General features: G+C 43.6%; 1 protein-coding gene across 1 annotated transcript in view; it reads right to left on the bottom strand.

Moving 5' to 3' along the window:
• Positions 1-4641: 4641 nt before the first annotated feature.
• PM20D1 (peptidase M20 domain containing 1) overlaps positions 4642-14635 on the bottom strand; it is a 32344-nt gene continuing 22350 nt past the window's right edge. Inside the window, exons 11-13 of the mRNA XM_006834074.1 lie at positions 13835-14003; positions 6529-6628; positions 4642-4765 (exon numbers count right to left, since the gene is read on the bottom strand). Of these exons, the coding sequence (XP_006834137.1) occupies positions 4642-4765; positions 6529-6628; positions 13835-14003 (393 nt within the window). The remainder of the gene's footprint in view (positions 4766-6528; positions 6629-13834; positions 14004-14635) is intronic.

Raw genomic sequence — 14635 nt, 5'->3', positions numbered from 1 at the left:
CTGCATTAGATTCTTACTTGATGGGCTATTTCCCAGTAGTGCTAAGTGTCCATTTTCTTATTACTCTTTGAGTTCCAGTTTCTGGTCATGAATTAGTATAGTATCTGCAACAGCTGTATATGGTGGCCTGAGGAATATTTTGTACTATTGAACCATTTATATTATTCTTAAATTTTTATGTTTGTAGGTTTTGATGTAACATACGTGAAATTTAATACCAATCCTTTCCACTGACAACTGTTGTTACATGTCTTCGAGTTGATTCCCACCCATAGCAACCCTGTATGGGTTTCCAAGGAGTAGCTGGTGAGCTTGAACCACCACCCTTGTGGTTCAAATGACTTTGCAGTCTGACGCATTAATCTACAGCATTACACCAGGACTCTTAGATGAGCATTAAAAACTAGAATTACAGAGCTTTAGTTTTATAAAAATATTTCATTAGATTTAAGCTTTAAAAACATTTTATTAAAATGTTCTACTCTTGAGTAAGAACTTTGTCTCCTTCTCTGACCTTCTCTAAAATAAAAGAATACTAGGTCCAGAATGGCCCAAATGCTTAGCAACCCAGGTTCAAAATCACAAGGGCTCTAGCCAAATTTTATTTATTCTTTTCCTTTCCCATTCTCTTTGCTTATGAATGAGTGAGGGATAAATTTGAGCTAATTCCCCAATGGGGAGTGGGGTATAGGATACACCTCTGATTATCTGTCAGAGCTCTCTCAAGGTAGATTTAGGGAATGGTAGGAGTCCTGGGTGAGGCGCTGTAGCATAAGCACTGTATCAAAAGGTTGCTTTGAACTGCAAAGTGCGTAGTTCAAACCCACCAGCCATTCCTGGGAAACCCTTATACGGGGGTTACTATGAATTGAAACAGACTCAATGGCACTAATCAACAACAGGAGTCCTGGTGTGGCGCTGTAGCATAAGCACTGGACCGCTAACTGGTTTAAACCCGCTGCTCCTTGGAAACCGTACACAACATCACTGTGAGCTGGGACTGACTCCACTGCATGTAACAAAAACAAGATGGATAAGAGTAGAGTTCTCGGGTAGTTAATATACTGGGTTGCTAACCTAAAGGTTGGAGGTTTGAGTCCATCCAGAAGTGCCTCAGAAGAAGGCCTGGTGATCTAAAAAATTAGCCACTGAAAACCCTACGGAGTAGTACGGAGTCATCATGAATCAGAAGCAACTTGATGGCAATTGGTTCACATGAATGAGGGTGGGCTGAGCAAAGTCCTTGGGGCTCATGCTGTCTTGGCCAGGTTAGCAGTTTGAACCACTCTCTCCAGAACTCTCAGAAGCTGCAAAGCTGGAATGTCTGTGTTCTCAAAGTCAATATTTGCACCAGTTCCCACTCAGGACTTAGAATAGTGTCCTTTCTGGGGCTGGAGAATGGGATGGGATGGGAATAAGAGTCCCCTGCTCATTCTGTGGATCGTTAGAGACCTGGCTGCCCCCAACTCAGAGAAGCAAGGAAACAAGCTGAACTCAGAAACTGGCAGTGGAGGGTGGCAGAAAGAAAGAGAGAGGGAGATGTGAAAGGGGGAGGGAAGGCCAGCCAGGGGAGCAGAAAGCCCAAACTAAGAACATAATCCAAAGGTAGATCAGCCTTTATCCTTGAGATCTCCCTGGGTCCAAATGAATGAGCCACACACCACAGGTTCTTGTGGCACACAGCATGGTGCAACTGAAAAAACACTGGATTTGGAGTTTTGTTTTTGTTTTTGTTTTACTTTCCTTTGAGCCTCAGTTTCCTCTTGAGTATTATTAGCACAGTCTTTGGATTCAACTAGACTCTATTCCTAACACCTACGTGACGTTGGATACATTACCTAGCCTTTGAGTCTCAGCTGCCTCATCTATAAAATGGACAATAAGTTTTGTGAGGATTACCCACTGCTGCTGAGTTGATTCTGACTCACAGTGACCCTATAGGACAGAATAGAATTGTACCCCCTGGGTTTCTAAGGCTGTAATCTTTATGGAAGTGGGTTGCTACATCTTTCTCCCAAGAAGTGGATGGTGGGTTGGAACCCCAGACCTTTGATTTGCAGTGGCACACTTAACCGCCATGCCACCAGGCCTCTGGTGGCATAGTGGTTACGAATCGGGCTGCGAACCTCAAGGTCAGCAGTTCGAAACTACCAGCTATTCCGTGGGAGAAAGATGAGGTTTTCTGCTCCCGTAAAGATTTACAGCTTCGGAAATCCTGTACAGGGTCGCTATGAGTTGGAACCAACCCCATAGCACATAACAACAACAACAAAAAATACAATTGACACGAAATAGCTTTTATTAGCAATGTATTGTTAAGTGCCGTGGAGTTTGTTCCGACTCATAGCGACCCTGTATAGGGTTTCCAAGGAGCAGCTGGTGAGTTTTAAATGCTGACCTGTGGTTCAAACCACAGCACCGATCATAGAATCACAGTGAGTTTGGGGCCTGATGACATGACTTTGAGGTTTCTGCCCCCAGCCAGTTGTGTAACCTCTGTAAGAAAGGATAACAATACCTTCTTTTTGGGGTCCTTGTGGGGCTCCAGTGAGATAAGGTGTACGGAAGCACTCTGTACAGCTCTGTACCAACATGAAGGGTTATTCTGTTCCTTGGCTCACCCACTAACAAAGGCTGAATAAGTATTGAATGGGCCAAAAAAGGGAGGGTGAGGGAAGGAATGGCAATCTTAGGGGGAGTAGCAAAAAAGCTTGAATAATATCCACACTGTGTTTCTAGCTTTCTCCATGAAGCCTCTCCTCCAAGCAGCAGCTCACATCCACAGGAAGGAGGTGAGGAATCCAGGGCAGGGGGAGGCAGGGGAACTGACAAACCCCAGGAAGGCAAGGGAGGTCCTTGTCTGCTAAGGAAAAAAGGGAGTCTCTTAAGTCCCAGCCCCCTCTGCGTCTCCCTCTGTGACCCTAACTCCCTCGTGATCCAGAGAGCACAGCGCTCAGCTTTGAGCCAAGAAATGCAGTCTTTCAATGCTCCCCACCTGGCATCTACTGAGCAGATTCAAATACACTCAAGGTTAGATTCTAGAGGATCTTGATAGGAGCTCTGGTGTTCCCTAAGGGAAGACACCTTGTCTCTCCCCAGCCAGAGCACGGTACCTCAAATCTGTCTCCCTCTCCCTCTCCGTTACCCTTTGATGACTGAATCAGCACACATGCCTGGGCCAGGGCCCTGCTGGTCCTGGGCTCCACAGAAAGGCTGGGTTATGGAGTTCCCTTCCCTTGGGAGCTCAGCCCATATGAAGTGCCAGGGAAATGTTTCCACAGCTCAATGCCTCCTAGGGTGAGGCAGCAGCAGCAGGTGACAGGAACAGATCAGGGGAGGAAGCAAAGCCCAGGGAGCCCTTGGGAACAGCCCAAGGACAGAGGCCTTCTTCTTCAGTCTCCAGCTTCCAGAACCAGTCGTTTGGGGTTCCCCAAAGCCCTTTACTTCATTTTACCCTTGCGTGTCCACTGGTGCTGCAGAGATGATTTTATTTGATGGATTGTCATAGCAGTTATGGAAACGTTCCAGGGAGATTGACTCCTGTCTATAGAATACAGGCAGTCCTGGGTTACAACGACATTGTTTCTGAAGTGGAGGTAAGTCGGGATTGGTTGCTGTGAGTCAGAATCAACTCAATGGCAGTGAGTTTGGTTTTAGTACAAGAAGAGGCTTGATTTAAAAGCTGCACACATAGGGGATGGCGATGAAGAATTTGTTGGGAGTACAGGGAACATGTTGGCTCCATACAATAAACATCACAAGGTTTGTAGTTGACCCTGCCTGTTGCCCTTAAGGAGAAAGATGAAGCTTTTTTGTTCCCTGGGAGATTTAAAAGCCTTGGAAAGCTTATACACAGTTGGTCGCTATGAGTTGACTCAATGGCACTTCACAACAACAACAACGTAGGTGGGCTCAACCATTTCAAAGAGAGAGAAAATTTTACACATTAAAGGGCAAGTATGAGTTGTCTGACACTGTAATCTGAGGACTGCCTATAAATTGGAGGATAGGAGGGTTGCTAAAGAACTGATTCTGACTCATGATAACCCCATGTGTTATGGAGCTGCTCCATAGGGTTCTCTTGGATGTAATCTTTCTGGAAGCAGATTGCCGGGCCTTTGTTCTGTGGCAGTACTGGGTGGATTCAGACTGCCAACCTTTGGGTTAGTAACTGTTGGTGACACCTAGGGATCTTAAAGGATAGGGAGAAAGCAGTGACAAGGAAGTTATAACAGGGAGGAACACACAAGCCGGGAGGAAGCAGCCAAGTAAGAGTGCCTACAATTAAAACACTTTCACCAAGTCAATCTCGTTGGTAAATCAGACTTGGAGGGCAGGGCATTTTTATAAGTAGCATTAAACAGACAAGGCAGACAGTTCTAAGATAGGAGACACAGTAAAAACCAGGCAGTTGAAGGATGGAGATGCCAGAAGGAAGGGGGGAAGCCAGACTCCTGTTGGCTGGCCTTTCCCCCAAGCTGTGTTGTCAGGCATGTTTTCAGGCAAGTCTAGAAGTGAGCAAGGCAGCTGGACAATGCATTACAATGTGGTTTGGGCCAGAAGTTTCATCCAGGTTGGCTGTTTCCTCCGGGCTAGTCCTGGCCCAGGACTGGGCACTCTGACCCAGCTGATGCCCTGACTTCAGAGTTCGTGCACATGAGGAGCCAGCACGCGGGCTGTGTCTGCATTCTGGATCAGCTCAAAGATGAATTTCACCTGGGTCTCATAGGCTTGGACTGAGATTTTTTCATTGATTCCGTGGATGCTAAGGGAATGAGAGATGATGCATTTTGGAAGGAGAGGAAAGAGCCCATTGTTATAATACAGTTTTATTAAAAAGCATCCCCCACTTCATTGCCTCACTCTCTTCCCCCGTGTCCCCTGAAGCCACAGGCCCCTGACCTTCAGGGATAGGAAGTGGACAGGTGGGAGAAGTCATTTGTAGGACAAGTTGGGCATCCCTCTAAGATCCACCCTTATGGCAAACAACAATGGAGTAGATAATGAATACACTCAGGGCGAGTTCAAAATCATCCCCTGCACTAGAATTCATTTCATAGTTTCTCCTCTGGGAGATCTAGCTTCCAAATTCACCTCTTAGGCCAGAGTCCCTATCTGGATTCATCTCCACTAGCCTCCCAGGCTCCCAATTTACTAGGAGTATGAGAGGGAGTCCTGCTGTGGTACTGTGGGTTAATGCACTGGACTGCAAAGTCATTTGGACCACAAGGTCAGCGGTTCAAGCTCACCAGCTGCTCCTTGGAAATACTTTATAGAGTCTCTAGGGGTCAGAACCAACTCAAAACAACAACAAATGAGTGGGAAGGTAGGGAACTGTCCAGAGCACCTATCTGATTCTCTGCGTCACTTAGGAACTTTATCAGATCTCATGCCCAACAACTGGCCTTCGCTTAACACAACAAACAGCAACCAAACCAGACAGGGAGTCTCAAAGATGAAAGGAAATGAAGAGTAGGTACCCACTCCCCTTTAAAAACAAAACAAAGCATGAAAGCTGTTCTTCAGTTCATATTAAAATATTTCACTCTGTTGGCAACTGATTCATGGTGGAGGAAACTGGTTGGAATGTGGTAAAAAGCTGAGAAGGAAATGGAAATCACTCCCCATTCTGGTATTAAAATTTTTCAGGGCAAAATAAAAAATCCCCAGCTTGCTGTGGAGTCGATTCCAACTCATGGCAACCACTCATGTGTCCCAGGAAATTTGTGCTCCCTGGGGTTTTTAATAGCTGGTTTTCAGGTCTTTCTTCTCAGGTGCCTCTGGTTTTGGTTATCAGTCAACCAATAAACAAACAAAAAAACCCAAACTCATTGCTACCAAGTTGGTTCTGACCCAAAGCAATGCAATAGGACAGAGTAGAGCTACTTCCTAGGGTTTCCAAGGCTGAAACCTTTACAGAAGCCAACTGCCATAGCTTTCTCCTGAGGAGCAGCTGGTGGGTTTAAACCGCTGACCTTTGGTTAGCAGCCAGGTGCTTAACCACTCTGCCACCAGGGCTCCTTTAACCTTTTGCACCATCCACGAACCACAAAGAATCCACAAAAGAGTATTCTTACACAGTAGTTGGACCTTTTCTCCTGGAAATTAAAAGTGCATGCCCACCTTTGACCTTATGGGTTTTACATTTCATTGAGTGGTACAAAAGGTCTCTGAGGAGTTTCTCCATTTTGTGGATAGAGACAATGAGGTCCAGGGGTTTTGTGCAGTCCCAAAGGGTGGAAGAGGTGGGATTCATACCCAACGGTCATAATTCTACCAGGTTCTTACCAAGTCACCTGATTATCTCCATCCCTAGAAAGTAGGAGGCCATTCCTACAAATTCTGGGAATGTTTCAAGATACGACAATGAGGACATTTGGCCAGCCACATTCTGTAGTGTCTCCAATTTAGCTTGCACAAACTACGGATTTCCCTGGTCTGTAGATTGTCAAGAGAATGAGGTAGGAAATGGACAGGTCAGTTGTGTCTTCTCTTGCCCTTGCTGCTGGTTAAACCCGTTCCACTCACCTACTGAAGCCCTGAGGCTGGAGGTAGACGGGGTTGAATCGGTAGATGCCATTGGAGAGGTTTGTATAGTGTCTGCTGTCTGTGTTGCCAATACAAGTACCTAGAAAGGAAAGAGGAAGAGGAATGGAGCTTTATGTGAGCAAGCAAGCCAAGGAAGTAGCTAGAAATGGGTTGGCTAGAAAATTTGGATGCCTGGGTTTTACAGAGCTGTGCCTTTGGGGGTCTGTGCTTCTGAATTTTTGTCCCCCATTCTCAAAATCTTAGGAAAATACCAGGAACATGGAATTCCCCTCCCAGACTAGCTCAACTCTAGATTCCCCCTTTTCATGTTGACCAGGGTGGTTATCTTCATTTTATACTCATGTCTCCACAATGAGATAGACTGACACAGTGGCAGCAACAGTGGGCTCAAACCTAACAACAACTTTGAGGTTGGCACAGGGCTGGGTAGTGTTTGGTTCTGTTGTGCATAGGGTCTCTATGGGATCAATTGAGCTGGCAGCTCCTAACAACAAGCCATGGGCATTTGCTAGTTTAGACACCAGATGGTTAGCTATGACATCCTTTGAAAATTATTGGTTTATTTTGTTGCTGTTGCGAAGACACAGAGGAAATAAACTGAATAGTTTCTACATGTACCATCCAATGACATTAAGTATAGTCTTTGAGTTGTGCAACCATCCTTATGCTCCTTTTCTGAGTTCTTATCCCTTGTTAATACAAGGTTCCTATCTAATCTTTTCAGTTGCTCTTGTCAGTTTAATTCCATATAGATAGCTCTTAAAAGAGCATAAGACTTAAGGAAGACATTCTTTACTAGTTAAGACAAATTACTGCTTGGTTTTAAGAAGTGAATAATAAAAAAGAAACCCATTGCCAATGAGTAAATGGAGTTGATTCTGACTCATAGCAATCTATAAACCAAGAAAGAAATCAAATCCACTGAGTCCTGGTGTGGTGCTGTGGGCTAATGTGATGGACTGCAAAGTTGGTTTGAACTGCAAGGTCAGCAGTTCAAGCTCACTCCTTGGAAACCCTATACAGGGTCACTAAGGGTTGGAACCGACTCAACAGCACCTAACAACAACAACAACAACAACAACAACAAACCATCAAGTCAATTCTAACTCATAGAAACTCTATAAACAAACAAACAAAAAAACCCCAAACAAACGAAACTCAGTGCTATTATTGATTCCAACTCATAGTGACCCTATATAGAGTGTCTGAGACTGTAAATCCACTGCTTGCCTGTCAGTTTGTCCTACTGGTGGCTTGTGTGTTGCCGTGATGTCACTGATATTTTAATTCCAGCAGGCCCACCCATGGTGGACAGGTTTCACTGGGTCTTGTCTAAGACAGACTAGGAGATGTAGGCCACTTCTGAATGGTTAGCCACTTTAAAACCTTATGAACAGCAATGCAACATTGTCAGATATGGTGCCTGAAGATGTCCCTTCATGTTGGAAGTCACTCAAAATATGACTGGCTCCTCAAAGTAAAGTTGATCTTAATAACATGGTTGGCATTAAGATTTCAGGACCTTCATTTGCTGACAATGAAACAAATGCAAACATCCATTAATAATTAGATATTGGAATATATGATATATGAAACAAGGGAAATTGGAAATCATTAAAAATAAAATAAAACACCTAAGATAGATATTGTAGGCATTAACGAGTGGAAATGGACTGGTATTGGTCATTTGGAATCAGACAGTAATATGGGTCACTATGCCTGGAATGATGAATGAAGAATGGTGTAGAATTCATCATCAAAAAGAATATTTCAAGATTTACCTTGAAGCACAATGCTGTTTGTGATAGGATAATATCCATATGCCTACAAGGAAGACCAGTTAATATCACTGTTATTCAAATTTGTGCACCAACCACTAAAGCCAGTGATGATGAAATTGAAGAATTCAACAAACTTCTTCAGTCTGAAATTCATCACACATGCAACAAGATGCTTTAATAATTATTGTGATTGGAATGTAGAAGTTGGAAACAAAGAGTAAGGATCAGTAATTGAAAAATATGGTACTAATGTTAGAAATTATGCTGGTGAGCACATGATAGAATCATATAAGACCAACTACTTCTTATTCATTGAAAATACCTCTTTAAGCAATATAAAAGGCAACTGTACACATGGACCTCACCAAGTGAAATACACAGGAATCAAATTGGCTACATCTGTGGGAAGAGACAATGGAGAAGCTCAATATCATCAGCCAAAACAAGGCCAGGGGCAGACTGGGGGATAGACCATCCATTGCTCATCTTGCAAGTTCAGGTTGAAGTTAAAAAATATTAACACAAGTCCCCAAGAACCAAAATATGACTTTGAACATATCCCCCCTGAATTTAGAGATCATCTCAATAACAGCTGTGAAGCATTGAACACTAATGACCAGAAGAGTTGTGGGATGATATCAAGAACATCATACAGGAAGAAAGCAAAATGTCATTAAAAGTCAGAGAAGAAAGAAAAGACCCAAAATGGATGTCTGAGGAGACTCTGAAACTTGCTCTTGAGCATAGAGAAGCTAAAGTGACTGGAAAACATGAGGAAGTTAAAGAACTGTGCAGAAAATTTCAAAGGGCAGCTTGAGAAGACAAAGTCAAATATTACAATGAAGTGTGCAAAGACCTGGAGTTAGTAAGATGAAAGAACTGAAGAAAAAATTCAAGCCTTGGGTAACTATTGAAGGATTCCATGGGCAAAATAGTGAATGATACAGAAAACATCAAAAGAAGATGGAGAGAATATACAGATTTACTGTACCAAAAAGAAATGGTAAAACAACAACAACAACAACAAATGGTCGATGTTTAACTGTGTCAAGAGGTACCATACGATCAAGAACTGATAGTACTGAAGGGAGAAGTTCATGCTGCACTTAAGGCATTGACTGAATGCAAGCTGAAATATTTCAACAAACTGATACAACCGTAGAGGATCTTATTCATATATGCCAAGAAATTTGGAAGACAGCTTCCTGGCCAACTGATCGGAAAAGATCCATATTTGTGCCCATCGCAAAGACAGGTGACTTAATGGAATGCAGAAATCATCAAAGAATATCATTAATATCTCATGCAAGTGAAATTTTGTTGACGATAATTCAAAAATGGTCACAACAGTACATCAACAGGAAACGTTCAGAAATTCAAGCTGGATTCAGAAGAGGACATGAAACTAGGGATATTATTGCTGATATCAGATAAGATCTTGTCTGAAAACGGAGAATACCATAAAGATGTTTACTTATGCTTTGTTGACTATGCAAAGGCATTCTATTGTGTGAATTATAACAAACTCTGGATAACATTGTGAACAATGGGTATTCCAGAACATTTAATTGTGCTCATGAGGAACCTGTACATAGACCAAGAGGAAGTCTGTAGAGCAGAACAAGGGCATACTGAATGGTTTTAAATCAAGCAAGGTGTGCACTAGGGTTATATTCTTTCACCATACTTATTCAATCTGTATGCTGAACAGATATCTGAGAAGCTGGATTATATGAAGAAGAATATGATCTAAGGATTGGAAGAAGATTCATTAACAATCTGCTATATGCAGATGATATAATTTTGCTTGCTGGATGTGAAGAGGACTTGAAATACCTACTGATGAAGATCAAAGAAAACAGCCTTTAGTATGGATTGCACCTCAATGTAAAAGAAACCAAAAATCCTCACAACTGGACCATTAAATAACATCATGATAAACTGAGAAAAGATTAAAGTTGTCGAAGACTTCATTTTACTTGGATCCACAATCAACAATGAAATACCACAATGAAAGTAGTAGTTAAGAAATCAAATGACAGATTGCATTAGGCAAATCTGCTGCAAAAGACTTCTTTAAAGCATTATAGAGCAAAAATATCAGTATGAGGACCAAGGTACACCTGGTATTTTCAATTGTCTTATGTTCATGTACAAAGGAACTCTGGTAGCATAGTGGTTACAAGCAGGGCAGTTAACCTCAAGGTCAGCAGTTTGAAACTACCAGTGATTCCATGGGAGAAAGTTGAGGCTTTCTGCTCCTGTAGAGATTTACAGTCTCGGAAACCCTGTACAGGGTCTCTATGAGTTGGAACTGACTCCATGGCACACCATCACCATATGCATGTACAAGTTTAACAATTAATAAGGAAGACCAGAGAGACTTGATGCATTTGAGTTATGGTTTTGGAGAAGGATATTGAAAGTACCATGGACTTCCAGAAGAACAAACAAATCTGTCTTGGAAGAAGTGCAGCTAGAATGCTCTTTAGAAGCGAGGAGAGTGACACTTTAGTTCTGTTACTTTGGATGTATTATCAGGAGGGGCCAGTCTTGGAGAGAAACATCATGCTTGATAAAGTGGAGGGTCAGCGAAAAAAGTGGAAGACCCCTAATGAGATGAACTGACAGAGTGGCAGCAATGGTGGGCTCAAACATAACAATGATTGTGAGGATGGCATAGGGCAGGGTGGTGTTTGGTTTGGTTGTGCAGAGGGTTGCTATGAGTCAGAACTGACTAGACAGCACCTATCAGCTATAAGAAGACTACATTTTACAGGTACAGAGAGTCTCGTCTTTCTCCCATAGAGGGCTGGTGGTTTTGAACTACTGATCTTCTGGTTAGCAGCCCAACGCCTAATCCACAGTGCCACTGGGGCTCTCTATAGCAACCCTACAGGAAAGAGTAAAACCGCTCCATAGGTTTCTCCATGCTGAAATTTTTACAGAAGCAAACTGCCTTTGAGGGGTGGCTTGTGGGTTCTAACTGCCAACTTTTTGGTTAGCAACCAAGTATTGAAGCACTAAGCCTCTAGGCCTTCTGAGAAGTAGATGTCACTTCTTTTTTGCTTGACTCTTTCGTCTCTGTAACTCTAGGTCAGAAGTAAATACCCTCTGGGGAAACTTGGTTATTGTTGCATGCCCTTGAGTCAGTTCTGTCTCAGTGATTCCATAGATAACTCTATGGTGGTGGTGCTTACATGCTGTGAAGTTGGGTCCGTCTCATAGAGACCCTGTACAGGGTTTCCAAGGCTGCAAATCTTTACAGGAGCAGAAAGCCCCATCTTTCTCCTGTGGAATAGCTGGTAGTTTTGAACTGCTGACCTGGAGGCTTGCAGCCTGATTTGTAACCACTATGCTACCAGAGTTCCTTATAGGACAAAGTAAAACGACCCCATAGGGTTTCCTAGACTGCAGTTGGTATGGGAGCAGATCTATTTATTTTCTCCCATGAAGCAACTGGTGGGTTTAAACTGCTGATCTTTTGTTTAGCAGCCAAGTGCTTAACCACTGTAGCACCTGAGCTCCTTAGGGGAACATTATTGCTGTGCAGTGTAATCCTCCTGAAATTTAACATAATTTCCTGTTATTGTCTTCCTTTGAAGGATGACCTTGTCTGCCTCGAGTCAAACCTCAGGTTTGGAAAGTCCCAGGGTACTCTCTCTAGTTTTCTGCTTTGGAAGGTGGTAGCAGGTGACCCTGCCCCCAGCTGGGGTTAGAACTTGTTCCTGATAGCAGTGCTTTTTTTGGGAAAGGTATCTTGGAGTATCAACAAGCGTAGTGGGTGCTTTGAGATGGGAATTTGTGCTTTGCTCTATTTCCCTCTCTTGATTGTAAATAAGTAGGCAGGCCCCTCACCGTTCCTTTGTGTTGGAGGATTTCTGCCAGTCCATTTCTGCTTAACTTTTTTTCTGTGAAGGCCTAACACTGTTACTGGGATTATGATAAGTGCCTCAGACAGGAGGGGTCCTTGAGGATTAAGCAAGGAGAATCTGAAGACAGTGAGGGGCAGGGTCTTTGGGTGGTGAGGACCCAGGCCCTGCCTTGTAGCAGGACTCTGAGGAGGTGGTAGGACCTCAGAGGACATGTGTGACTCTTAGTCTAGAGTAAAAAACCCCACTCCTCAAACAGACCAGGGAATCAGGAAACCTCTATCCTGAAGTGACCTCAGGGTAGGACATGGATGTCTCAGAGGTAACCATGAGGACCAATAGCCACTGGCTGAGGGACTCTGATGTTCTATGTTGCTGCATAAGACCCTGAAGACCCAATTCCAGGTGTGCTTGAAGGAATGGGAGCTTGTAGTCAGATTAAAAAAGAATTTTTTTAAAGCTACTTTTTGTACACCTAAATCTATAAATAAACATTTTCACCGTAACTCTTTAAAGGCCCATGCTTAGCACAGACTAGGTCCTAAGTGTGATCTCAGCAACCATTTGGGGAAACCCATTATTGAACCCAGATTCAGGAAAGTGGACCTTCATATTAGAACTTTGTGTTCTCACATCATAGACCAGAGATTCTCAAGCTGTGTTGTTGTTAAGTGCAATCTAGTCGATTCCAACTCATAGCAATCCTGTATGGGGTTTTCATGGAGTGGCTGGTGAGTTTGAACTGCCCACCTTACGATTCAAACCAACCTTGTGGTTCAGTGCAGCTGTTGTTGGTGTTAAGTGCTGTGGAGTTGGGTTCCAACTCATAGTGACCCTGTATAGGGTTTCTAAGGAGCAGTTGATGAGCTTGAACCGCAGGCCTCCCAGTTCAAGTGGACTTTGCAGCCCAGTGCATTAACCAATAGCGCCATACTAGGACTCCAGTGCAGCTGGAGTCAACCATTATTTGTGTACAAATCCCCTGGGTATTGCAGATTCCACGGCTTCATCCCAGATCTGGTTAAGCAGAATTATTGGGAGTGGGTCCAGAAAATATACATTTTAAGCATATTTCCTAGTTGATCCATTTCCACTCTTAAATTTGAGAACAACTGTCTACATCACAGAGACTCACTCAGATGGCATACTAGATGACTAGGAAAGGACTCAGAAGCAGAGCTGTTGACATGGACCTTGGCTGGGAGTAGTGGATGGGGCTAATGCAAATGGTGTGGACTTTGAGACTTTTCTGGGCCAAGAATTCTGAACTCTGCTGCTGAGCTGTTATCTTAAGATGGATCAGAACAAGAATCTGGGTGGGACTTGTGCTGCTCAGTGGCTCCTATGGAGGCACAGGAGAGTCCAGGCCATTGTTTCCTTCAAGTTAGAGTGACTGGCCTAGGTTAAGCGAGGACCCAGGCTTGACTGACCTAATTTATTTCTGCTCCTTTCCTGTTTGCTTTCTCACTTCCACTCTGAGGGGAAAATACAGTTCCAGTCCCACCAGGAGGGGAAGTAGCCAGCTGTTTCCAGGCTCAACAGCTGGCATGGGGGTGGGAGAGCGGACATGAGATAGGAAACAATTCCACTCCCTCCTGCGCCACCCTCCAGTCACATTTGATGAAGTCATACCTGGGGTGATAATACTGACTTCAGGGAAGACTGCCTGTATGGTGTGGCGGAGCAGCTGGTAGCCCAAGGCCGAGTCGTCAGAGGGGCTGATGGGCAGGGGGTCAAAGGCACTCAACACATGGTACTGGACACGGTCATCAGCCACAATGCTCTTGACAAGTTCTAGGACCTCCAGGGTGGAAACAAAGACAGTTAGATTTTTTACTGATCTGCTATCCAACTACTATATGAATTTAAACAATCCTGATTTCTCTTCAGCAAGGCAAAGCCCAGGAGGATACTCAGAGGGAAACTCAATTTCAACTCTGGGACCTCAATTTCAACTGGCTGGCTGCAGAAGAGCTAAGATCTACAGCATGATAGATTTAGGTGTCCTTTGATTTGGGATGTGATCATGGGTCAGAGGACCAAGAATAGAAGAAGGCAAAAGTGGCATAGAAGAGACAGCAGAATATGAATCTCAATAATCTTGAGGCAGGGGGATGGATGTGATGACCTCGTCTCAAAATTGGGGAATTCTAAAACAAGTGATGAAAGGATTACATGCTTTTCTTTCCCCTGTGGGCATCCCTGCTTCCTGTTTGTGACCAACTGCTCTGATCCAGGAAGATGAGCTCAACAAAGACAAAAACTCAGGTGCTAAGGGCCTCAGATTCAATTTTTTTCTCTTTGCCTCTTTTCCTCAGGAAGGAACCTGAGGAAACTCCTAGAAAATTCAGTCTAGAATGACTAGAGCTGAATCTAGCAAAAGTCCTGTTCACAGGCAGGATGTAGACCAGGGCCTGAGGATCAGGTCACATA

The sequence above is a fragment of the Chrysochloris asiatica genome, unplaced genomic scaffold (genome assembly GCF_000296735.1).
Source record: "Chrysochloris asiatica unplaced genomic scaffold, ChrAsi1.0 scaffold00009, whole genome shotgun sequence".
Taxonomy (NCBI): Eukaryota; Metazoa; Chordata; class Mammalia; order Afrosoricida; family Chrysochloridae; genus Chrysochloris; species Chrysochloris asiatica.
This window is presented reverse-complemented; position numbering and strand designations above follow the sequence as displayed.